At 35.0% G+C, this 23,874-nt stretch overlaps 3 protein-coding genes across 4 annotated transcripts; 2 read left to right on the top strand and 1 right to left on the bottom strand.

The window, feature by feature from the left end:
* Nucleotides 1-385: 385 nt before the first annotated feature.
* On the top strand, nucleotides 386-2,569 carry LOC145606016 (uncharacterized). Of its 2 annotated transcripts, XM_081662077.1 has the most exons (5): nucleotides 386-812; nucleotides 956-1,099; nucleotides 1,663-1,791; nucleotides 1,928-1,985; nucleotides 2,119-2,569. In XM_081662077.1, exons 1-5 carry the CDS (start codon nucleotides 685-687, stop codon nucleotides 2,170-2,172), a joined length of 513 nt encoding a protein of 170 aa, XP_081518203.1. In that variant the 5' UTR covers nucleotides 386-684; the 3' UTR covers nucleotides 2,173-2,569. The 2 variants fall into 2 exon arrangements, with proteins under 2 accessions (XP_081518203.1, XP_081518204.1); XM_081662078.1 differs by lacking the exon at nucleotides 956-1,099.
* Nucleotides 2,570-2,917: 348 nt separating this feature from the next.
* On the bottom strand, nucleotides 2,918-9,501 carry LOC145604557 (succinate dehydrogenase [ubiquinone] flavoprotein subunit, mitochondrial-like). The gene is made up of 16 exons (XM_081660445.1): nucleotides 9,227-9,501; nucleotides 8,944-9,114; nucleotides 8,489-8,576; nucleotides 7,780-7,926; nucleotides 7,548-7,688; nucleotides 7,042-7,127; nucleotides 6,696-6,788; nucleotides 6,496-6,559; nucleotides 6,098-6,241; nucleotides 5,488-5,675; nucleotides 5,234-5,408; nucleotides 4,963-5,133; nucleotides 4,108-4,177; nucleotides 3,886-4,006; nucleotides 3,727-3,764; nucleotides 2,918-3,332 (listed from the first exon to the last, which is right to left on the bottom strand). Exons 1-16 carry the CDS (start codon nucleotides 9,335-9,337, stop codon nucleotides 3,230-3,232), a joined length of 1,911 nt encoding a protein of 636 aa, XP_081516571.1. The 5' UTR covers nucleotides 9,338-9,501; the 3' UTR covers nucleotides 2,918-3,229.
* Nucleotides 9,502-11,143: 1,642 nt separating this feature from the next.
* On the top strand, nucleotides 11,144-23,663 carry LOC145603428 (long chain acyl-CoA synthetase 7, peroxisomal-like). The gene is made up of 23 exons (XM_081659333.1): nucleotides 11,144-11,460; nucleotides 13,394-13,454; nucleotides 13,601-13,678; nucleotides 13,775-13,846; nucleotides 13,952-14,033; nucleotides 14,305-14,410; nucleotides 14,504-14,580; nucleotides 15,401-15,445; nucleotides 15,535-15,621; nucleotides 16,143-16,232; nucleotides 16,306-16,385; nucleotides 16,504-16,597; nucleotides 16,775-16,863; nucleotides 16,942-17,030; nucleotides 18,124-18,253; nucleotides 18,376-18,494; nucleotides 18,842-18,965; nucleotides 19,059-19,145; nucleotides 21,346-21,449; nucleotides 21,526-21,611; nucleotides 22,185-22,271; nucleotides 22,354-22,440; nucleotides 23,072-23,663. The coding sequence occupies exons 1-23, from the start codon at nucleotides 11,346-11,348 to the stop codon at nucleotides 23,162-23,164; spliced, it is 2,082 nt and encodes a 693-aa protein (XP_081515459.1). The 5' UTR covers nucleotides 11,144-11,345; the 3' UTR covers nucleotides 23,165-23,663.
* Nucleotides 23,664-23,874: the final 211 nt, after the last annotated feature.

The raw sequence follows: 23,874 nt of genomic DNA, 5'->3' as shown, positions 1-23,874 counted from the left end.
TTCTCTTATAAAATATTCATTTCAGTTCAGTTCAGTTCAATTCAGCTGAGTTCAGTTCAGTTCAGTTCAGCTGAGTTCAGTCAATGAGAACAGGCCCTAATATAAAAACATCACCCAATTAGTTCAGCTTAATTTCAGTTCAGCTCCAATCAGTTCAAATTTTACTTCTCTTATAAAAAATTCATTTCAACTCAATTCAATTCAGTTCGGTTTTTAGGAAATCGGAATAGGCCCTAAGTTTGTGCCGAAAGTCTCGGGTTTAAATCTAAAGACTAATATACAGACGTCACCCAATTAGTTTGATGGTGTGGCGCAAGAGTGCAAGACCAATTATAATAAGACAAAAAGTATACTTCCACAGTTCCACCTCCCAAGTCCCAATTGATAAAGAAGTACTCCGTAGTAGAGTACTTCGTAGAAGCATAGTATCTGTAATTTGCTCTTAATTCTACTATTATTCCAATATTAATCCCCTTATCCATCCTTAATCTAAAGCTAAATTTCCTACCAAATTCTTAATCATAACATAACCCAAAAAAATGGATGTGCTAACTTTTGGAATAATAATCGGAATCATAATTCTATTTTTCGCCATTGTTTGCATCATCACCATTGAAGGCACCTGCAAACGCCGATCCACCTAATACCCACTTATTCACTCTTTCTCTCTCCTACTCTACTCTAATGCGGTGGACTCAATTCAGTAGTCGTGAAATTACGATAAATGCATTCATCGGTGGTGGTTTGACGGCAATTTACGGTGGTTTTCCGGTCGCCGTCGTTGACCGCCGCCGTGTCGGTGGTGCTGATGAGTACTTTCTCTCTCTTAATATGTTTTATTTGTCTAAATTTGTGTTTCTCTGATTTGATATGAAATGGATGGTATGGAATTGGAGATGCATGGATTTTTTTTTTTTTTTTTTTTTTATAATGTGGTGAATGGTGATGATGATAGGGTATTGAAATCGGAGAGGTGTGGAATGAAGATGGATCCGGCATCGGTTACGCCGAATTTGGATGAAGGATGTCTTGTATTATGGGAGTTTGATTGTATTGAGATCTCTAAGTTGTGCTTTCGAAATGCAGTTGCTTATCTTAGGTATCCTAATTGTTCATTTGTTTGTGATATTCGTTCAAGAGACATGGATAAGTTGTTATATGATCATTAGTGGCTTGCAAATTGTTCAAAGGAATGATATATATAATGTGCTATGTGAAATTACTGGAATATGATTATTAGTAGGTTGAATTTAGGATTTGTTCTAGTAGCTTGAAAATTATAACAATTTGTTCAAAATTTAGGTATACATTGTTGTATGATCAGATTGATTACTTGTATCTTGGAAATCGAATGATATAGGATTACTCTGTATGATACATTGGTGATTGTGTTGAAATGCTTTTGTTTAAGATGGCCTATGGACTATGGTAATGACCACCTGATTTCAGTTGCATAAAACCTTTACGAAATGGAACTTCATGGCTTATGTTGATGTTTACATACTTCGTATTATTTTAGACCCAAACTAAGTGTGCATCTTATATTGGAAATGATTTGGAAAGGTATGTGATTCGAAGTGCTAGATCTTATTCTCTGATTGGTTTTGATGTGGTTACAATGGTCTAATCTTGTTGCTTTAATAATATGGTTTCTTTATGCAGATATAAGAGTCAGCTTGAGAGTTTCTATAAACTGTTGGATCCGATTCGGGATTCACCGACTCCTGGAATCTCAGAAGCTGCTTCATCTCTTGGTGCCCATGCAGTCTCCCTTGGACAAAAAGAGATGGGGTAAGAATTTGCTGTGTGATTCAATACACTAATACTAAATTCAACTTATAACCTTATGTTACAAACTTATAATTGAATAACTTGGTTGATTTTAAGTAAACTTATTCTTGCAATGTACTGTTCTGCTGGATAACAGGGATGTTATGGACCTTCTTTTGTCCCCAGCTTCTAAGGTTCTGAATAGCTGGTTTGAGGTAACGACTTCAGCACTGACCATATATATTTTTTTTCTAGTTACTACTTGTCACTAATCTCTAAATCAAACTATAGGAGAAAGTATTCAAAAAACTTTGTTCAAAGAACTTTTCCGGAATTACTATTTTGCAGGGAAAATTTCGAAACCCACAGAAGATACAAATGCTTATGGATCGGATGATGTAAAACAACTCATTTAAGCCTTCAAATTGCAATCTCAGCATATATATAGGAAGCAAGTAAAGCAGCATACTACAGTCTACATAGCTACCCTAGATCACTTGACAAATTACAACAAAGATATAGATCATGTATCAATGTAAATTTTCTTATTTTATACTTGTAGATAGGTTGTGTTGGGAGAAAATGTGCTTTGTTTTCATCAGGGTCCGATTTAGTAGGTGAGGCACCTTAGGAGTGGTGGGAGGATAAGAGAATCCCCACCTCCGAAGTGGCCCTTGTAGAAATTGATCCCACAACCTCAATGTTGTAAAACACGAAGTACAAATCTTGCCACTGGACCAAGTACTATGTGGTAAGCATATGTAATGCTTGTTACCTTTCAAATATTATGCAAATTCAATTACCAAAACCCTTATTCACTTCGGAAATGAATACACTAAATCTTGGAAGTTGATGCTAAAGTTTGAAAATTTATGTTGGAGAATATTGCACTTCACTATTGCAAATCCTGTGTACGAATTTCCTTTACTGCGTTTTATAGTCTACTTCGTATCATTTAAGTGACTACTCTCAAAATAAGTGAGGTGCAACCAATTTAAAAGAATGGTAAGACATAGGAATATGAAGCTAAGCGACTAATTGAAAAATAAGTGTTAATTCGATTAAATAATAGGCCTTAAAAAGAATGCCCATACATAATACAAACACAATAAAAAGGCATGTTTAAGAAGATAAATTCAAGATCAAAGGCAAAGAACAAATTGAGCTTCTTATTATCTCAATGCAGTTTACAAAAAGGCAAATATCATTAATTCACAAATTGTTTATAGAAAAAATCACTTCTGCATTCATATCACCAAAACATATAATGGCCAAAGTCTTTCTCAAAACCATCATTGCAGGAAGCGTATAGAAAATCGTCGAGGGCAACACCCCTCACAGCAATTGAAAAAAATGAAATTCACCCAAGAACCCTTTTGTTCTCTATCATAAATTATTTCTATTGTTAACTTCTTTTGCCCTACTTGTTGGCGAAGGGTTTTCTCCGAGTTGAAACACATCAATATACACGAGCTTTAGGAGGGAAAGACTCAATCTCGTCGTCCAATGTGTTCATGTGGACTGGCCGATAATCTAGTCTAACCTTCTCATTCTCCCAGTATCTGCATTATCAAACGAAATGTGCAAGAACATAAATAATTATACTAATATGTTGAAATTTAAGACCAAAATAACCAGAGAAGCAATTGTATGCAGACAAAAAGGGAAGACAAAAATAGTATATATTCATGATGCTAACTAATTGTTTTGATCATGAAGCAGTGGAGAATAAGATGAGAAGACTCAAGAGTCAAGACACAAATATGCATGTAAACTAACAAACTGCATGCAAGAGATAATGATCCCATACATAAGTGGGCGGACAAAGTTTTCAGTAAGACGGTGAACTGGGAGTTCACTGTATTTCAGGAAGCTAATTGTCATCAATCATTAATGCCTTAATATTCATTAGCATTCTTGTAGTTAGAACAAGGGCATAGAATGTAAATTACATACCCTAGAGTGTGTTTCATCCAGTTTTGATCATCTCTTGTCTGCAAAAGTGCAAAGCAAAGTGATCAAGTCAAACGTCAAATGTCAAAAAAAAAAAACTCATGAGCATCTAAAATATTTCAGGGAAAGAATAAACTATTTGAGTAATGCAGCTGAACATACCGTGAAATCTTCACGAGCATGAGCTCCTCTGCTCTCTTTCCTAGCCTCAGCAGAGTGCATAGTTATGCATGCATTAATCAACAAGTTTTCCAATTCTATTGTTTCAATCAAATCAGAATTCCTGAGAAGAAGAAAAAAAAAATGGAGTAGATAAATGATTAGACTACTATTGACAATTCATGAGTAACTTGTATCAACGAAAACATTGCATATAAATTGTACCATATTAAACTGCGGTCTTTGACTTGAACATCTTCAAAACTCTCCCATGTTTTATCAATCAATTGACAACCTGCAATTTATTGATACAAAAACAGAATGTTACACATAGGAACTGTGATTTGCAATGGAGTTCATCTGTTATAGTAGAGCAAACCAAGTCCTCGTGGATGAGGAAAAACTATGTTTGACTTGATTAAAAAAATAGGGCACAGGATCTATATTAAGGACACTGAATAAGAAATTTTATTTTAAAAAAAAATCCTCTGCTTCATACTACTTGCAACACTAAGAGTTTCACACTTGTTAATGCACAATTTAAGCACACTGAAAAGAATCCAACAAGATCCCATATGACTATAATTTTTTCTTCTCCACAAATCACAATATGTTGTAATAGGAAGGAGTATGTATAGCGCCAAAATCCTAATGATGCAACTAAAGTGGAGCAGAGGAAGCATGAAATATCAGATGCAACCCTTCCTTTCTGTTTTGCAGTAAAACCTCAAGCAACCCTTCCCTTCCCATAATTCGTCTATTTCTTCTATTAATTCATGGGCAAAAGGTTCTAAAAACCCTAAAAAGGAAAAGTGCACACTACATGGCTTATAACCACAATAAAATTATTCAGGCATTTGGAAAATAGATCCTATATGCCAAAAAAAGTAAGTAGTGATCTTATACACCAAAATGATTAAAGCTAAATTCCATCCCATCTTTGATTAAGGTTTGAACAAAACTTAACCGGAATCTTCACAATGTTCTGTGTATATTTATTAAGGGTTAAGGTCACCATATCTGAGGTTCAAGCTTCACAGGTTAAGAGCACCTTTTTGGAGAATTAAAAACATATTATACCTTCTTCCAATGTACTCTGTGTGCGGAAAACAGCAGCATTATTCTGCATAACTCGTTGCATGTTTAGACGGATTTGGGAAGTTGGAAGAGATCCATTTGAATTTCTTAATTTGTCTAACCACTGAATAGTCTTCTCCCCAGCATCTTTAGGCAAAGGTTTCTGGTTCTCCCCTGCAGAATTCCAGATTATAAGTATGTTGATGGAACAAAATTGTCCAGTAATCAGAATACAAGCAGTGAGAAGCAGAAATATCTTCACAAGTCCACTTGCCTGGTTTACTGATCTCTGAAACTCGGTTGGCACAAGCTCGACCGAAAACAACAATGTCAAGAAGAGAGTTTGCACCAAGACGGTTAGCACCATGAACTGATGCACAAGCAGCCTCTCCAGCAGCCAATAATCCAGGAACAATGGCATCTGGGTCATTACCTTTTATGGTGACAACCTGAGCAAAGAATCATTAGACTCCAATAAACTTAAATATACAATTGCAAAAAAAAAAATCAATTTCACAGTTTTCTTACCTCTCCATAGTAGTTTGTGGGGATTCCACCCATGTTATAGTGAACAGTTGGCAAGACTGGGATGGGTTCCTTTGTAACATCAACCCCAGCAAAGATAGCAGCTGTCTCAGAGATACCAGGGAGTCTTTCCTGAAGCACTTCTGGAGGCAAATGATTCAAGTGGAGGTAGATGTGATCCTTTAAGGGTCCTGTTAATGACAGGATTTACATGAAATCAGATTAGCATGAGTGACAGATGACAGGTAAGATTGACCAAATATGTAACAGAGGACAGATTGTGAGTGAAACAATCATTTGCAAAGCTTCATTGATATTAATAGTGGCAATACACTACTTAGTAAAGTAAACCTCAAAGGGGGAGAGGGGGGATCAATAATAGTCAGTTCTAACAGCCTTCAAAGAGGTCAAACACAACCATCATCTGACTAACAAATAAATATACTGTGCAAATTGAGAATTCTAGAAACAGCAAATATGAGTATCCCACAACAGTCTGGATAGATCAACATATTCTTCGAGATTCTTCCCTAAACCTAAGTATCTGACCGCCACAATTCCATATTTAAGCATATATCATGCACACAAAAGTTAAAGAACAGATGTATCTCACCTACACCACGGCCTTCTCGAATTTCCATTGTCATAGATCTAGACACAACATCCCTGGATGCAAGATCTTTAGCTGTTGGTGCATATCTTTCCATGAAACGCTCACCCTCACTATTTCTCAGAATACCACCTTCACCACGGGACCCTGATAGCAAAGAACAAGTCATTAGATCATTGAACCATTGCTTTAAATTATCTAGATGCTAGATGGGAAGAAAGTTTTATTCTCAAGCAAAAATTGCCAAAAAAGCAGCCACGAAAATACATGTTTAACAAAATGTATTTTCAGGGGAAAAAAACACAGCCTTTTCCACTACAAAATAATATTGAACATTCATTTGGAAGGATTAGGCATAAGAGCCGAAAGAGCAACAAAAAATCAGTATGAGAAGAATCAACCTTCAGTGATTAGGCATCCAGCACCATAGATACCAGTTGGGTGGAACTGCACGAATTCAAGATCCTGCAAAACAATATGTTGTTATAGCAAAACATTGAAGATGGTGCACAAATCAATGAATCATGTTAGAGTTGCCTCAAACTGGTGCCACTAAGTAAACAACAGAGGACGAGAATATAACAATGGCAAGGAGTTTAACCTCTAATGGGAGGCCAGCACGGGCCACCATTGCATTTCCATCTCCGGTACATGTATGCGCAGAGGTTGCAGAAAAATATGCTCGGCCATACCCCTAATAAAGGGAACACAAGCCAAAAAAGGAAACTTAAGAACATGGCATAATGCAAGAATAGGGTAAATTTGAAACAATGAAACTTCAATCAATCAATCAATCAATCAAAGCCTTAATCCCAAAAGAGGGGTCGGCTAACATGAACCAAATTTGATTATTCCGTGTAGTCATCAACATAAATCTTTCTCCTCCATCCCTTACGATCCAAAACTTCATCCTCATGAAACAATGAAACTTGACGAGCAAAAAATACCCCAGTAGCTAAAATTGTTGATTTGGCACGGAATCTATGCAATGTCCCATCTTCCATATTCAAAGCAATCACACCTTGGCAAGTACCTGAGCATAATGCCAAAAATCAGAAATATTTACCACAAACAAGAAAAACATGCTAACCTATATTATTACCACAAGTTCTAAAAAATGATGACAATTGAAACTATTCAATCATGGATAGCAACTAGACTCAACAAATTAAACTTGACTAAGAAAGAAGGGTATTTCAATATATAAGATTTCAGCAGTAACATGCAAACACCAGTTACACCACAACTAGGTATATTGTATAAATTTTATTCCAAGCATAAAACTCAGTCTCAATAAGAGCATTCTCGATTAATCAAAAGCTTTCCTTCCAAAAGGTAAATTCTAGCTCAAAGGTCGGTCATATTTTCATAGGTAGTACTTCCATCCATTTATAATTAGATATTGAAACAAAAATCAGTATAAATATTATGATTATGAATAATATAATCTTGCCTTCATCATCCATAATAAGATCCAAAGCAAAGTATTCCACAAAAAATTGTGTATTATGCCTCATAGCTTGTCCGTAAAGAGTGTGCAATAAAGCATGGCCGGTTCGATCAGCAGCACATGCACATCGATATGCTTGCCCCCCTATAATAAGATGAAAGGCAATGCAGAAAGTATGAGAGATCAAATTCAGTAATCCATAATAGAATTTGAGCTTTTTTTCTTATCCACAGACCTTTCCCAAAGTTCAAGCTTTGACCACCGAATGCACGTTGATATATTTTGCCATCTTCTGTACGAGAAAATGGCAAACCATAGTTCTCAAGCTCAATCACAGCTTTTGGTGCCTCTCTGCACATATACTGTATGGCATCCTGATCACCTGCAAACATAAATTCCCCTATATGTCATGATCCAATCCAAAAATATATACTTAGGAAACCACAGATGTCCTGTAGATGAAGATGCAGATGCTGTTCAGCTATAAAAAGATAGAATATCTATTACTTGAATCCAAATTTCACTTTGTTTTTGCGCCTAGAGTGGGGGACTAAGGGAAGGATGAAGATGGAAGGCAACATGGGGCAGTGGAGAAATAAGTCCACCTTGTTTGGACAGCATTAATAAGGGGAAGGGAACTATTCTTTCCATAGAGGACCTCAAATTGCCACTGGAATTCTGAAATTTTGATAATGGAATCCAAATGAGGTAAGAGTAAACAAAGAAAAATCAATTTCCCATATTTAATCAAAATTGCCGAAATAAACACTACTTGGAGCAAAGAAAGAGGCAACTGTTCTCCTGCCATCCCTCTAAAACAAAAACTAGAAGTTCAGGTTGCCTCGAATTCCCAACATGAGGTAAGACAAGTTAATATCATTCACAAAACTCATAATTAGGACATGCATTCGTAGTGTAATAGAAATGAGTTAAACAGCACGTACCTAACCAATCACTTCCTTTAACGGTATCATACATATGCCATCTCCAGTCATCTTCAGTCATATTACCCAAGGCAGCATTGATTCCACCCTGCACCAATCTCCCACTTTAATTTACAACACATACAGATATACAAAACCAAAGGAATCAAGTGAATTCTATAACTGCCCACATTGAACTCGAATTGAACACGAACAGAATCCCTTAAGCCTAAAAGGATGCACCTATTCTAGTTTACAATCTTGCATCTATTGTAACTGTATTGTATCACATTCAATTAAACCCTTGCATTAAATTGCTCTATAACAGTATAATCCATCAAATTACATCCCAACAGATAAAATTAAATATTAAAATTACTTTTTCCGGGTTTTGTTATTTTTTTACTTGCAACACACCCTTTTGGCACGCGACATAATAAAAACATTAGACGAGGTAAACGGACAAATTAATTAACCTGAGCAGCGACCGTATGAGAACGAGTCGGAAAAAGCTTAGTAATACAAGCAGTATTAAACCCATGTTCCGATAATCCGATGGCGGCTCTTAAACCAGCACCACCAGCTCCAACAACCACCGCATCGTAAGTATGGTCTACCACCGTATAGCTGGACCCACCAACCGAACTCTGCCAAAATTCATCAATAAATCATAAAAACATTCATTGAATTTCTAAGATCGCAAAAAATACAATAAAATCAAAAAAAGATTAAAACTTTAAATCAAAAAAAGGATCTTACAGATTGGGAGGAAGAGAATAATCTAGAAGAGAGAAAATGGGAGGAAATTGGAGAAGATTTAGAGGTTTTCCATGAATGGGATCGAAGACCACGCGAAACGCATCGCCACATTTTTGGGGTGTTGATGAATCAGAGTTTTGGTGTGAATAATTTTCTGGGTTTTGTTTTTTCAGAGGAGAAAGGAGGGGTTTGCAGAAATTATTTTCCAGGTTTAATGCTTAAAAAATTAATTGATGCTTTTTTTTTTTTTTTTTTGACACACTTTTAATTAATTGATGCTGATGAAGATGAACAATTCATTTTTGATTATTGCTTCTGTTTGTTTACCATTTTGCACTTTTAAATTCTCTAGAAAATTAAGTGAAAATAAATACTCTTAAAATAATAATCATACTTTAGGGTCTATCTTCATCTTATTTTCAGTTCAGCTTCAATAAGTTCAGTTCATTTCTTATCTTAATATCCTCTCTTATAAGATATTTAGTTCAGCTCCAATTAGTTTAGCTCAGTTCAGTCAATCAGAACAGGCCCTTAGTACCCATGGAGTATTTTTTTAAAAAAAATTATAGAGTATAACAAAAATAAAATGAAAATAGCAAACAAAGAATAGCTTGTTGTTGCTCCTTTTGTCTCAAAATAATTATCCAATTTTTGACTTGGACACCTATGTCAATGTTGAATTTTGATCAACATTATATTTTAAAATCAACAAGTATAAAATATAAATTAAGTTGATATTCATAAACCATAAATTGTGACAATTTAAACAGGCAACATTACTACTTTTTTTTTTTCTTAAGTAAATTATTGACATCAAAGTAGATTATGTGAATGGGTTGATTTGAAACTTGCAAGTTAAAGAGGGGGTGATTAAAAAGGTCTAAGACATTTGCATTCCTTCCAACGTCCACGTGTCACGTTAATTCGTAAAACCCCCTCACTATACCACGTATCTCTCCTTCTCTTTGTTTTTCATTGCATGTCATGCACTGATCTTAATAGTAAAAATAAAAAATTCTTCACAAGATTTGAACACGCAACCTTCTAAGTCTAGAACTAAGTGTGTTACCACTAAGCTATTTGATTTTTTTATATGTAATTTTTTTTTAGTACAATAGTATATATTAATAAGTAGGAAATGACAATATGAACTACAAATTTAATTACAAGAAAATTGAATCATAAATCACAATGTATATTAATTAATCAATTCCATATAATAACCCGGGGCATCGTCCCGGCCCAAAAACTAGTTTAGGATTAAATGCAAATAATGTTGATACTATAATAGCAAATCCAATTGTTGTAGTTGAAGAGTAGTTTGTGATTTTTAAAACTATTTCTTTTACTTTTGCAACCCACTTATAATAAAGAAAGTGAATTGTTAAATGGTACAAAAAATTACTCAAGTCACATAATTATATATGCAAATTGATTATTAGCTTAAAATTCTTGTAATCTCTCTCTCTCTCTCTCTCTCTCTCTCTCACCCTAATTCCTTTCTCACACCAATTGCAAGTCACACCAACCACAATACCCTACAAAATTAGGCTACTTTACCAAATAAAGTTGGTTAATGGAGTTTGCATTAATTAGGTTTTTGTATCTATTAACAACAAAATTATCATGTTAAGGTATTGAAAACTAAAAATCATGCCAAATTTATTTGTGGACATTAGACAAAGATGGTTAATAAGTAATTAAGGTCATTTCAATCTCACAACACATAAAATCAAAATTTAATTAAAAAGTGACCCCTAACTTAAATTTTCATCACCAAGGAAAAAAAAATAAAATTTTTGATAACATGACAAAAAATCAATAATTCCAACTTTTATTTTTCCTTATCCGTGATTTTGGACTTTTTATTTGGACATGATTATCTATTGATTATATTTATATTTATATTTATATTTATATGATTATAGACATCACCCCCTTAGAATAGCGTGCCCCAAATCCTCATCTTTCCTCCTCAACCTCAAATTCTCTGATCTGATCAATATTATTACTATTATTGTACTAAAATTTCACAGTTTAAACAAAATCAAATAAAAAACATAAGAAAGTTTCAATCTTTACAATCACCCAGTTGCAGAAAAGCTTCAAAACAGCATCAATGGAGGCTCCTGCTCAACGTCGGTTGCAAGCTATTCAATCCCATCTTCTTCCAATTGACGATGATCCAAACTCCATTATCATCCGCAGTCAAACTGCTGGAGAATTTTACCAAGGTTTCTCTCTCTTCTCTTGTTTTTTCTCACTCTAATTTGATCCACCATAGTATTTAATGAATTATGTAAATATATTTATGTGGGTGCATTTAAAGTTGCAATTTTTTTTGTTGAGAGAAAAGGGTTTCTATACCCTTTTGAAGTATTCTGTTAATTAGTTAATGGGGTTGAACAAACTGGGACCCCTTTTGAGGTTCATGGATGATTGATTTGATCATGTGATAGGGTTTTTTTCACTGCATGTTAAAAACAAGTAGTTGGAAAGTGAAAGAGGGGAGAATTTGTATTGTTAAGATTCTTGATTTGTTGGTTGTTCCTAATTGGGTTAAATTGTTTTTGGGATTTTCTGTTGATGATTTGTTAGGTTACTTTTTCTGGGTTTCTGGAATTTGGCTTTTACTAGTAGTTTCTGGGAATTTGTTTTACTAATTGTTTGGAATATGTGCTTTGTGATTGATTACCGTTAATTGGCTAGCTTTATGCCTTTTTCAAGATACCAATAAGGCAAAAACACATTGTGTTATGGATTAATTGTTCTGACTTCTGAGTTTAATGTAGTGCCCGGTTATTGAGAATTTCTATGGGAATCAAAAGAAAATATAATGAATGTAGTAATTTTATTTTTGCACTTTATATGATTTGGTCTTTTTAAATCATCTTAGAGTGAGAGCTTATTACATTTAAACTTTGACGAGTATGTTTTAATTAGTATTAAAATAGCATCCAATCTATTGGTTAAAGTTTGAGCATATGTATTGGCTCAATTTCCATTTGTAGAGTTGGTTAAGCTTCTTTTTATTATTAAGTATTATTTTCCAAATTGACCTTCCAGTCAAAAGCATTTTCTTCAAAGATGCTAGCTTCTTATTAAAGATATTAGCTCTTAGAAGTTAGAACTTGAATTTAGATAGGTGAATGACATCAGAGGATTTTCTTTCCATTGGCAGAGTTTGGAATTATTAAGTGGCGAATAAAGTGTTTATGACTATTATGAGTTTTGATTCTGTTGGAAGATGTGGTACAAGGCTTGATTTTGATTTTGCCAATGTCAGTGTACGGGGGTAGTGGAGTTCTTCAGTTAAGCAATTATGATTGGAATCGTAGTGAATAAGGGGATTCTCAGTGGCAAGTTTCCCAGGGTATCATAAGAATCATGGAAAATGCAATGCCTCATGTAGAATTAACTGGAAGTTTGAATTTTGAGCAATGTATTTTCCTGGTATTCACACAAGGCCAATTCTTCACCTTAAATTAGAGATCTTGGTGGAATTGTACTTCAGTAGCAAAGTATTGGATAGTTTATTCTTTACTAGTTGCCTTTTGTTTCCTAGGAGGAGCGGGCATCTTACCTGCTTCGGGGAGCAGTTGTCTTAATGGACTAAGTATGTTGTGGACTGTGGATGCCAATTGGCTTTGTACAACACCTGTGCATGAGTTTTAATCAAATGGTCATGGAATCAAAGGAAGAATATATAATGTATGGCCAAAAAATTGTAGCCATATTTCTGGTTGTAACCTATGTGATTTGGATGCGAATAGTGCTTCATATTATCAAATTTTGTTGTCAGTTGATCTAACCTCTGTACAATTTCATACAAGAATTATTTTCAGCATTATAAAGTCAAAGATCTTTGTGCTGGAAAATAACACACATAGGTGACATAGCTGATGCCAGAGCTGAACGTGACATAACTAAGTTGAGGGGCAGGAAAAGAAAATAACTAGATTTAAATGATTTTAGTTTACAGATGCTTTTGTATGCAGTAACAGATATTTGACATTTGTGTTACAACAAGTAAAGTTGCTATTGACTACTGTCTTTCTTACTTTCATATCTATGTGATATTATACACTCATACACAGGTACATAATGTATCAGTCTATATCTTTGGGAATATGTGATCAAACAATGTTGTGTTTTCTACTTTTGTAGGTGATAAGTATAGTGTAGTCCTTCCTGAAAAGTTACATACAGGAAAGTGGAATGTGTACAGGTAGGCTATCTTGTGTTATTTTGCTCTGGATTCATCACTTTTTTTTTTTTTTTTTTTTTTTTTTTTTTGGGTATATCTCCTTACCTCTGTGTTCATTTATTTATCTGTATCAATTGAGACATGGCTTATCATATTTTTTGAGGCAGGTCTGCTCGGTTCCCTGTGAATCTTGTCACTAGATTCCCAAACCATCCAGAGATTGGGACATTGCATGAGAATTTTGTGTGAGGCTCTTTCATATATTTGTTCGTGGCACGTTACATATTATTTAGAGTAATCTTGCTGGACTAACACTCTCTATTTGTGTAATGTTCATGCAGACATGCAGTTGACAGTTTCCCAGACTACAAATATTTGGGTACAAGAGTGCGTGTGGATGGAACAGTTGGAGAGTATGTTGACAGATTCAAACTGATCTTTGATACTGGCTTCTGCCAGTAGGTTTCTATACACCATAACAATTATGTCTGATCATATTTTTCTGTCTAATTCCAAAGGTACAAATGGATGACTTATGGAGAAGTTAGCAATGCTCGCTCTGCTGTAGGATCTGCTCTTCAGAGCTATGGTCTGTCAAAAGTGAGTCTTCCTATCATCCCCAACTCTACCTGAGGCCTAAAGTTTACCAGAATTACAAATTGTTGCAAAGAACTTGAGGGCTCTGCCAAAATTTTCTGGAACTTTGTCCATACTTTGATTGTGCTTCATTCATTGTTATTACCTGACCCTCAATCTTCATACTTGAGCTGTGAATTTTCTGCTTAGTCATCTGATCTGCTCTTTGAATGGTATTTCTTCTATATTCCACGTTTATACCCATAAGTAATTGTTGACCGTCCATTTCCTACAGGGCATGAGTGTGGGACTTTATTTTATCAATAGACCAGAATGGGTGATTGTGGATCATGCCTGCTCCGCTTATTCATATATTTCAGTTCCTTTGTATGATACGCTTGGTATTTGCCTCCTCAATCTGTAGGCTTCTAGAATGGTTTTACATTATCAACTGTCTCTTGGATTCTGATATTTGTTTGCTGAACCACCTTCAGGTCCAGATGCTGTTAAATATATTGTTAATCATGCAGATGTGCAGGCCATCTTTTGTGTTCCAGAAACATTGAATTCTGTGAGTCTTCTTTCTGAGTTCTTGCCCACCAATTTCTTCTGACTGTAATGTAGTGACATGAAGCAGAAAGAGATTTTGGAATAAGGTATCTAGGAGAAATAGTGCACACTGCACAGGAGTCCTTGTACAATGAAGAGAACTTAAAGTTGAGTTAAGGTGCCAAAATTGGTGGTGTACTAGTTAAATGAGAAGATAATAATCCTGGCAGCATAGGATTTTATACACTTAAAAAATTTTCTCAAAGGGAATGAAAAATCACCCAAGGGTCATAACTCATAACGTGAAGGGATTTTCTATTATTATAAACTAATATGCTGCTGAGCTCTGGAGTTTTCTATATCCATGGCATCAGGTTATAGGAGGGAGTGATGGACTTTTTTTTTTAGAAGGTAGAAAATTTCAACTAACTTAAAGAAAAGATAACTTATTTAAAAAAAATTGAAAGATGGGGGCGGGGCGAGGAAGCTTAGTTCTTGGCCAATATAAGCTTTTTGCTGGCAAGCATGAGAATTTTTTAAGATTAACTAGCTTTGTCACTGATCAGTAATTATTGTTGTATTTATAGCAATTACTATTCTTGGTTTTTTTTTGCAAAAGTGTGATAAAATTTGAAGCAATGACAATTAACTATCTCAGTGATTTGTTATTGGTTTGTTGTTAAATTGTTACCAGATTAAGGGATGTGCTTATCTGTATGTTTTTGTGAGGAATAATTTATGAGTTCCTTGGCTTCACTGCTTCTTTGTACTTTTTGAAATTACAAAACTTTGCTTCCAGCGTTTCATGAATACAGCTATTTATGTTCTGCTTGTTGATGCAGTTGTTGAGCTTTTTGTCAGAGATTCCAACTGTGCGTGTTATAGTGGTATGCACTTTATTTATTCTTTGTATACAACATGTTGTATGATGAAGTTTGGTTATATCTCAAGTTTTCATACCATGCAATTTTCACAGGTAGTAGGCGGGGTGGATGAGCACTTGCCCTCACTTCCTCAGGCAGCAGGAGTTAAACTAGTATCTTATTCAAAGCTATTAAGTCAGGTAAAATCAATATATTTTTTGAGTAATTGCCTTTTTTGGTTCTGAAATAATATGTCCAGTTGGACTTCTAATTTCTTTCTTTCTTTCTAATAAAATTATCCTACTCTTAAAAAGGAAAATCAACTGTATGTGTAAAGGAAGTCGGAAATCTTCTTGAAGCATGTCTGTTATTCTGCCCTTGTTATTTCAACTGGAACCATATAATATACCATTCTTTGGCTTCGAGTTGTAGTAGTTTCTTGTACAGGGCTCTTTATATTATAAACCGCTGTTTTTAATTTCCTCACTGTTATTGTGGGGTACTGGGGTAGGACTCCTTATGTCCAATTTCACTTACTGCACTTGGTCAATTAGAGACCTTGGGGCAACTGTGATCTTCTAAAAAGTTTGTTACATGATCTGCTGGCTCCTTAGGTTTCTGTGATCCTTTTTGATTAAAATGGCGACATGCTTCTTTTTCCGATCTATCTGAAGACTGATTAGCATAGTGTATGTGTTTATTGATGAATGCATCTTTTCAGGGCCGAGCTAAAATTCAACCATTTTCCCCTCCTACCCCGGATGATGTTGCCACAATATGTTATACTAGTGGTACAACTGGTACTCCAAAGGTAACTAATTATCCTCTCCTTCCAATGAAACTTTTTATTTTATTGATGGCTTATATCTGGGTTCATCTTGAAGGGAGTTGTATTGACACACGGAAATTTAATTGCAAATACTGCTGGTGTGAGCACTAATGTCAACTTTTGCTCCTCTGATGTGTAAGTAAATGAAATTGTTCTGCAGAATTTCCTAATACTTATCCTCTTGCACTTGTATGTTTGTTAACTTACTTATCCTCTTGCACTTGTATGTTTGTTAACTTGCTAAATTTGGCAGCTATATATCCTATCTTCCATTGGCACACATTTATGAACGAGCCAACCAAATCTTGGTAGCCTACAATGGTTGTGCTGTTGGCTTTTATCAAGGGGTACTTGACAAAACTTGTTATTTCATATTATTGTGGAATGTTGGATAATGCTTTTTCTGTTCTTCCTCCTGATTATGGCCCTTTTTTTCGAGTGAGAAAATTTTGATGGCCTTTTGGCTTTCATGTCAAAATTTTGATATAGGGGCTGTTATGTCCTTTGTTTTTTTTTCCCTCTAGGACAACTTGAAACTGATGGATGATCTGCTGGCATTGCGACCAACCATTTTTTGTAGTGTTCCTCGGCTCTACAACAGAATATATGCTGGGTAAATGAGAGTTTACTTCCATTTAGAATTCTAACATTGGGCTTGTATGTGAACTCTGACATAGTGTTTGTGTTCTAGGATTATCAATGCTGTAAAGACTTCTGGGGCTCTGAAAGAAAAGCTTTTCAATGTTGCCTATAACTCAAAGAAGCAAGCGATAATAAATGGTATTCAGAACCAGCCCCTGCATTTTCTTTCCTTCCCCATTATCTTGCATTATTCTGTATGATACATTGACTAATACGGTAATACCTAAGTGTTTGTCTATGGGTGTATCACTTGTGTAATAATACCATTTGTAAGATGTTATGATTTTTAGAAGAAAATACAACTTTAGACAAGATATGAACAAATCAAAGGCATGCAAAAATATCAACATTGACAAACACGATTTTATGTGGAAAACCTCTCCCTTGCCAAAAGAGAGGAGAAACCACCAACTTGTCACTGAAATACCTTGAGCATTAACTCCCACTAGTGATCTCTCAATTCACCAAAAAATTACAAATCCCTTATTTAGCTGGGCTCTTAGGATTTTTGTAACTCTCTTGTATTATGCAATAGAGTAACCTAAGGAGGGGCAATATTGGTAGTCTAGTATTATTAGGTTATAGTCTTTAGCTCTAGTAGAAATAGAGAGAGGGGGGAAAGGAAAATATAGGCAGGAATTTGTATTGAAAACCTTAGAGAGTTATGGCCTCAAGCCATTGTTAGAGAGTTATGGCCTCAAGCTATTTTGAGAATAATATCCTTAAGCTATTAAACCTATCATTTTGTAAAACTTTTGCCATTTCCAATCGATATTCAAGCTTCCATCTTTATTATTTTGTCTGTTTCTTACCTGCTTCACTTTGTAGCATCTTCATACTTGATCCGTAACCCGAAACGGATATGTCTTGGACCTAACATTTTGTGCTAGGCTTGCAAACTAACCTAAGATATGATCATTTAGGGATGGTCTGGATTTGAGAAGGTAGAAGTGAATGTAAATTTTGCAAGTGACCTAAAAACATTCTTGAGAGCATAGGTGACTATTTGATCTTTGATCCTCCCCGCCCTTAATTTCCTGACCAGAGAAAAAGTTAAAAAAAAGTTTGGCGATGAAGTAAATATTGCATCTCTTTCTTTTTCTGTAGTAGATGGTGGTATCTTATTATTCTCTTGATAATAGCCTTTAAGTAAGCGTATCCAGTTCTCGGAAGCATATGATTTGTAGTGTTACTTGTTAATCTTCGTACTTATTCAGATGCCATATTTCAGGGAAAAACCCATCGCAAATCTGGGACAAGCTCGTATTCAATAAAATTAAGGCCAAGCTTGGTGGCAGAGTTCGCTTAATGGCTTCTGGCGCTTCACCATTATCCTCTGACGTCATGGACTTTCTGAAAGTGTAAGTTAATCATAAAATGATATAGTCATGCTTGTTGAAGTTCTTTATTTAAAGCAATCTTTAGTGTTGATTATAGCAGGTATGGTATTATGGTGTTAACACGTGCATCTCTTTAATAATAGGTGCTTTGGTTGCCGAGTACTTGAAGGATATGGTATGACTGAGACCTCCTGTGTCATAAGCTCAATGGATGCAGATGACAACATGTCAGGTCATGTTGGTTCCCCTAATCCTGCTTGCGGTAAGTGCGCTTTTGCTCGAATGACATGAAGTAATTTTAGGTATATTGGCTGCTAGAAATTAATCTTGACCACTTAGACTAATCAGCTATCTGACCCAAAAAAAAAGGTTATTAGTTTGGCTTGTTCCAAACTGTCTTGTCTCTTCGTTTGTATCAGAGCTATGTGGCTGTGAACAAAACAAATTGTGGTAAACTCCAATTCATAGTGGAAAATTGCCAAATCCTTTCAAGTTTATGTCATTTTTTCGCTCATATTATTTTACTGATAACATTTCTATGGCTTATTGCAAGTCATGCAGTACAAGAAAACTGATTATTTTTTGCTTTTAATGCAATTTCAATTCCAGAGGTGAAACTGGTCGATGTTCCTGAAATGAATTACACATCTGACGATCAGCCACATCCTCGTGGTGAAATATGTGTTCGGGGGCCCATTATTTTCAAAGGCTACTATAAAGATGAAGTGCAGACGTACTGAATTTCTTTTAATTTTTATTTTTTTTTTTATTTTTTGTGTTCAGTCTTGTTACACTTAAGAAACCTGATTATTATTATCTGTTCCAGGAGAGAAGTAATTGATGATGATGGTTGGCTTCACACTGGAGATATTGGGTTGTGGTTACCTGGAGGTCGCCTCAAGATCATAGACAGGTGAGTTGTGCTTAATTATGAACATTGTCAATTGACTTGGTAACCATGCACCTTTGATATCAAATACCAGTTTAATTTGTTAAATCACCTGTAGAACTACTATAAAGGAGAATAATTAATTTAGGCCTTGGACATTATGTACTCCTTGTAAGCCCCTTTAATTTGATACTTCCTCCACCCCTTATTCTAAATTAATTTCTACTTGTTGCGTGGAGGTCAAGAAGAGTGCAAAGTCAATGGTTAAATTGGATTATACCACGTATAATTATCTATGTCCCTTGATTTTGTTTGCTGTTTTCTTGTATCCTTATCTGTGTACATATTAGTTTCTATGCAACACATCTATCCACAAATAGTTTCCTGGTATCAGCCGTTTACTCTAGAACAAGCCTTTTTTTTTCCCTTGCAACATTTGGTTAATGTGCGGAAATTAAAGAAAGTTGAAATATTGGGGTAGTGGTCCACGAACCCCATGTAATTAGCAAAAAAGTTAAGAGAAATTTATATATTAGTATAGATATTAACACATTCCATAACTGGATATTTTTTTTAGTAGTACACAAGTTCCATGAAAATAACCAAAGGAAGAATTTCTAGAATTTCAGATCATTCCTGCCAGATTAAGACTTATTTATTACAGACTTTGGCAGACTAAGGGTTCTCTCTTGCAAATTACAAAAATCTCTGCCTTTTGGATATTCAGTTTAAGGATGTGAAGGATGCTAGAGTGTGTTTGGGAGATTCTACTGGGGTTTTTACTTGTACATCTTTTCTTATTTGCTTGAATCGACCATTTGACCCCCTATGTATCCAGATATTCCAGTGGCAACCTCTATTTAAGAGGTAAAGGTCCCTCTTATGGTGAGAGCAATTGTGTGGATATTAGCTTTGGGAAGACTTAACACGAATGATATGCTGGCTGGGGATGGCTATCCTCACCTAACATTTGCTTGCCTTGCTGAGCTACTATTGAATCTTGTTCACATGTTTCCATCACTGTGACATGTCCTGTAACCTTTGGAGATGGCTCTTTGCGGTGTATAAGTGGATTGGCTTTTTCTGTTGATATAGGTTACAGATCTCTTTCTATGGGTTAGGTATGGAAAAGTAAAAGAGAACGCTTGGTGAATGTCTATGATAGCTATTTTGTAGAGTGTCTGGCTGGAACAGAATGCCCATATTTCTGGAGTTGCTTTGTCTTGTGTGAATCATTAGAAGTAATGCTGTTGTGTCTCTATGGGCTTAGACGGCCAGGGTTGTCAAAGATAATCTAGCCAAGAAGATAGAAAGGAACTAGGCTAATTTATAAATTTACTTTTGTTTTCTTGGTTAGGTTACCATGCCCTCGTGCTGTACAACTCTTCTGTTGCTTTCGTAAAGCAGTTTTTCTCTTAAAATTATATTAAATTCGAAGCGCTCTGCCGTTATTGAGCATTGAACTAAAGATCTCTAACTAAATGTGTGAGCCCAACTGAAATAATGAAATAACGTTAGAGCAGAGAGAGGATAAGGTAGAATCTTTGTCTCATGAATGGAAAATTTAACTAAGGTTGTGTTTGGTTCAAGCGAAAACACTATGAACTGTATAATAATTTAATTGGAAATCAGGTTTCGAATTTCAGTTTTCTGTTATGGTTCTTCTATAGAAATTAGGAGTGGAAAAAAGGGAAAATGGAGGGGAGGGGATGGAGAGGAGGAGAGCAGGGAATAAGGGAGGAAATTACGACATTCCTTCCTTACAAAAGAAATATATATTCCATGTTGATGAAATTTATACTTTTATAGTTTAAACAACTCATTTGCCAAATAAAAGGGAATCAAATACTCTGCTGTAACTTGTAATCATTTATTACTCTTAATATAAGCATATATGCGTATGCTGCTTGTGTTAATCTCTGATAATCCGTTTTTTTTGGTTGACGTCTATTAGGAGTAAAATAAATCCCTATTTCTCACAATCGCTAAGGTTTCTTAGATTTGATAAATTGCTTGTGATGATATTTAAATGTATTTGTGTTAATGAAGAAATTAATACCCAACTTTGATAAAATTATTTTGCCGAGATAATTAACCTTTTTATTGCACTGGTTAGGCATTTTTTTTTTCAATTATGCTGTTGGTATTTTGATGAAATTCTTAAAACACCATATATATATTTTTTTAATAATATTTCACTGAGATTGTTATTTTTTCGTGGCAGGAAAAAAAATATTTTCAAATTAGCTCAAGGAGAGTACATAGCACCAGAGAAAATTGAGAACGTATATGCCAAGTGCAGATTCGTAGCACAGTGCTTTGTATATGGTATGGTCATACAAAGCACTGTTACATTTAATCACACTGTTATATTTTATGATTCTTATGCTTGACATTTTCACAGGTGACAGCTTAAATTCCTCTTTGGTAGCAGTTGTCGCTGTCGAGCCAGATACATTAAAGGATTGGGCTTCTGGGGAGGGCATCAAGGTAGTTTGTAATATAATTGTAGTTCCTGACATATTGCAATGCAAAGTTAGTGTTAATGAAACATGTTTGCTTGACACCTAATTATTTTAAATCATCGTAATGTGCTGGGCTGTAAGCCTGTAACCATATCATGAATTTAACTTTATCATGATCGTTATGTTATTTTGGCAATTGGCATCAATGACATGAAGGGTATTTGATATCTGGATCTGAGTAGCATTGTTGATTTGAGGTGATGTAAAAGTGTTAAGACTAGTGTGAATTATAGAGTGCATCATATGGATGCCTGTCCACGAGGCTACATAAGAGCTCCTATTTGTATCCAGGCTCGCTTAGAGATAGAAGAATGGGAAAAGTACCAAATTATTCTAATTTGTTGGTTTGTTATTATAGCAAATTGTACTTTTGTACTTGCACAACATTGGTGAATTTTATACTTACACCATCTTTTGTTTTATCAATATGCTCTCTCAAGGTCCATAAAGTGCTGTGGATCGTGTTTTTTTGTTGATATGCAAGGCAGCCGATACTAGTTTATATCTGTTAATGGTAATTTGAATTGCATGGATGCAGTATGAAGATCTAGGACAGCTGTGTAGACATCCAAGAGCAAAGGCTGCAGTTCTTGCTGACATGGATGCTTTGGGAAGGGAGGCTGGAGTAAGTTCTTTCATGGACTCATGGTTTGTTTGATTCAACATTGTAGTTCGATCTTTTTCTAACTTCTCTTGATGGTTTTCAGTTGAGAGGGTTTGAATTCGTAAAAGCTATTACCTTGGTACCAGAACCATTTACTGTTGAAAATGGTCTTCTCACTCCAACACTGAAGGTTATTTTCTTCTCTCCCTCTTTCACGTGTTTGCTACCGTAAAAGTAGGAGTCTTTTCACATGTTCTGATTGTCGTTTTGAGTTTTGAGATCTACTCCTACATATTAAGGGGATGATAATGTGCCAAACTGAGCTTGAGCTTGTCTGGCTCTTAACTTCCTGGTTTGATTCGGTTCATTACCCAAATTTATCAGCTTGAATAACTTGAGCTTTAGTTACAAGGTCCAACTAGGAAACTACATTATCAAGTTGCAGACCTTGCATTAAATCTATATATCAACTTTATATAACTTTTACCTATTATTAAGTAAGATAAAAAAAATAAAATAAAAAGTAAGATAATTGCTGTCAAAAAAAAAAAAAAAAAAAGGGTAAGATAATAAACGATTGAAATCATGCATTGGAAAGCACGAATTTAGAAGTGTAGGATCTAAAACTAGACAGAGGAAGTACACATATTCTTGCCTGCTCATGAGCTATTGGATCAAGCTTAGTATGACTCATCTTTGAAGCTAAGCTCACATTTAAATTATGCTCATTACAGTGTGCTTCCATAACCACCCATACATAAAATGCCGAGTGCGTTCTTGACTTGTCTAACAGAGTTCATATCCTTGTCAAACTTTGACAGGTAAAGAGGCCTCAAGCTAAGGTTTACTTTGAGAAAGAAATAGGAGAAATGTATGCACTACTTTCGAAAGCTGACCCAACGAGCAAATTGTGATGAAATTCGGTCCGTGAAAGAAGTTTAAGGTAACAGTTCAGGACAATTGCGTTTTGGGAATAACTCGAGGCCAACATCCTGTCGTTTGTCAAGGGATAATGAGGGAAGATTTGCTTGTAATCTCCCTTATTCTGCTGGTATTAGTATTTGTGTCAACCTAGCAGGATTATTACTTAATTTATTTATTTATTATTTTGGGGATCATTTTTGCTCTAAAAATAGAAAAAAAAAATGTCTATATGTATTTAGTATATTAGTAGGTTTTTGGAAGGTGGCTTATTGTGCCTGCTATTTGTATTACTCGGTAGCTTGCTATATGATGCACGCCTGCAGTTACACGATGCATGTTGTAACATTCTGTTAAAATAAACTGTACATGATTATACGTATTGAAGATTACAGTACATCCCGTCTTATGTTGTAATTAGAATTAAAGCCCATGTGTTACACGGATCTTACTTAATACAAAGTACTATCACAAATTTTAATGACCGGCTTATATGATTTCCAAGATATTAGTAAAGGTATTTAATATAAAATCTAATTGCCTATTTTTGTAAATTTTTTTTGTAGTGTTCTATATTCTGTCTTTTATACTATATACTTACTTTTTGATTTATAGATCACTTCGATCAGAGGTTGCAAGGCAAAAGTATTGGGAAAAAATAGTGCCTTTTTTGGTAAAGAAGAAAAAAAAAAAAAAAGAAAGA

This window comes from Chenopodium album, chromosome 22 (genome assembly GCF_948465745.1).
Source record: "Chenopodium album chromosome 22, dcCheAlbu1.1, whole genome shotgun sequence".
Classification (NCBI taxonomy): Eukaryota; Viridiplantae; Streptophyta; class Magnoliopsida; order Caryophyllales; family Amaranthaceae; genus Chenopodium; species Chenopodium album.
The sequence above is the reverse complement of the archived record's forward strand: the minus strand, read 5'-3'. Positions and strand labels throughout refer to the sequence as shown.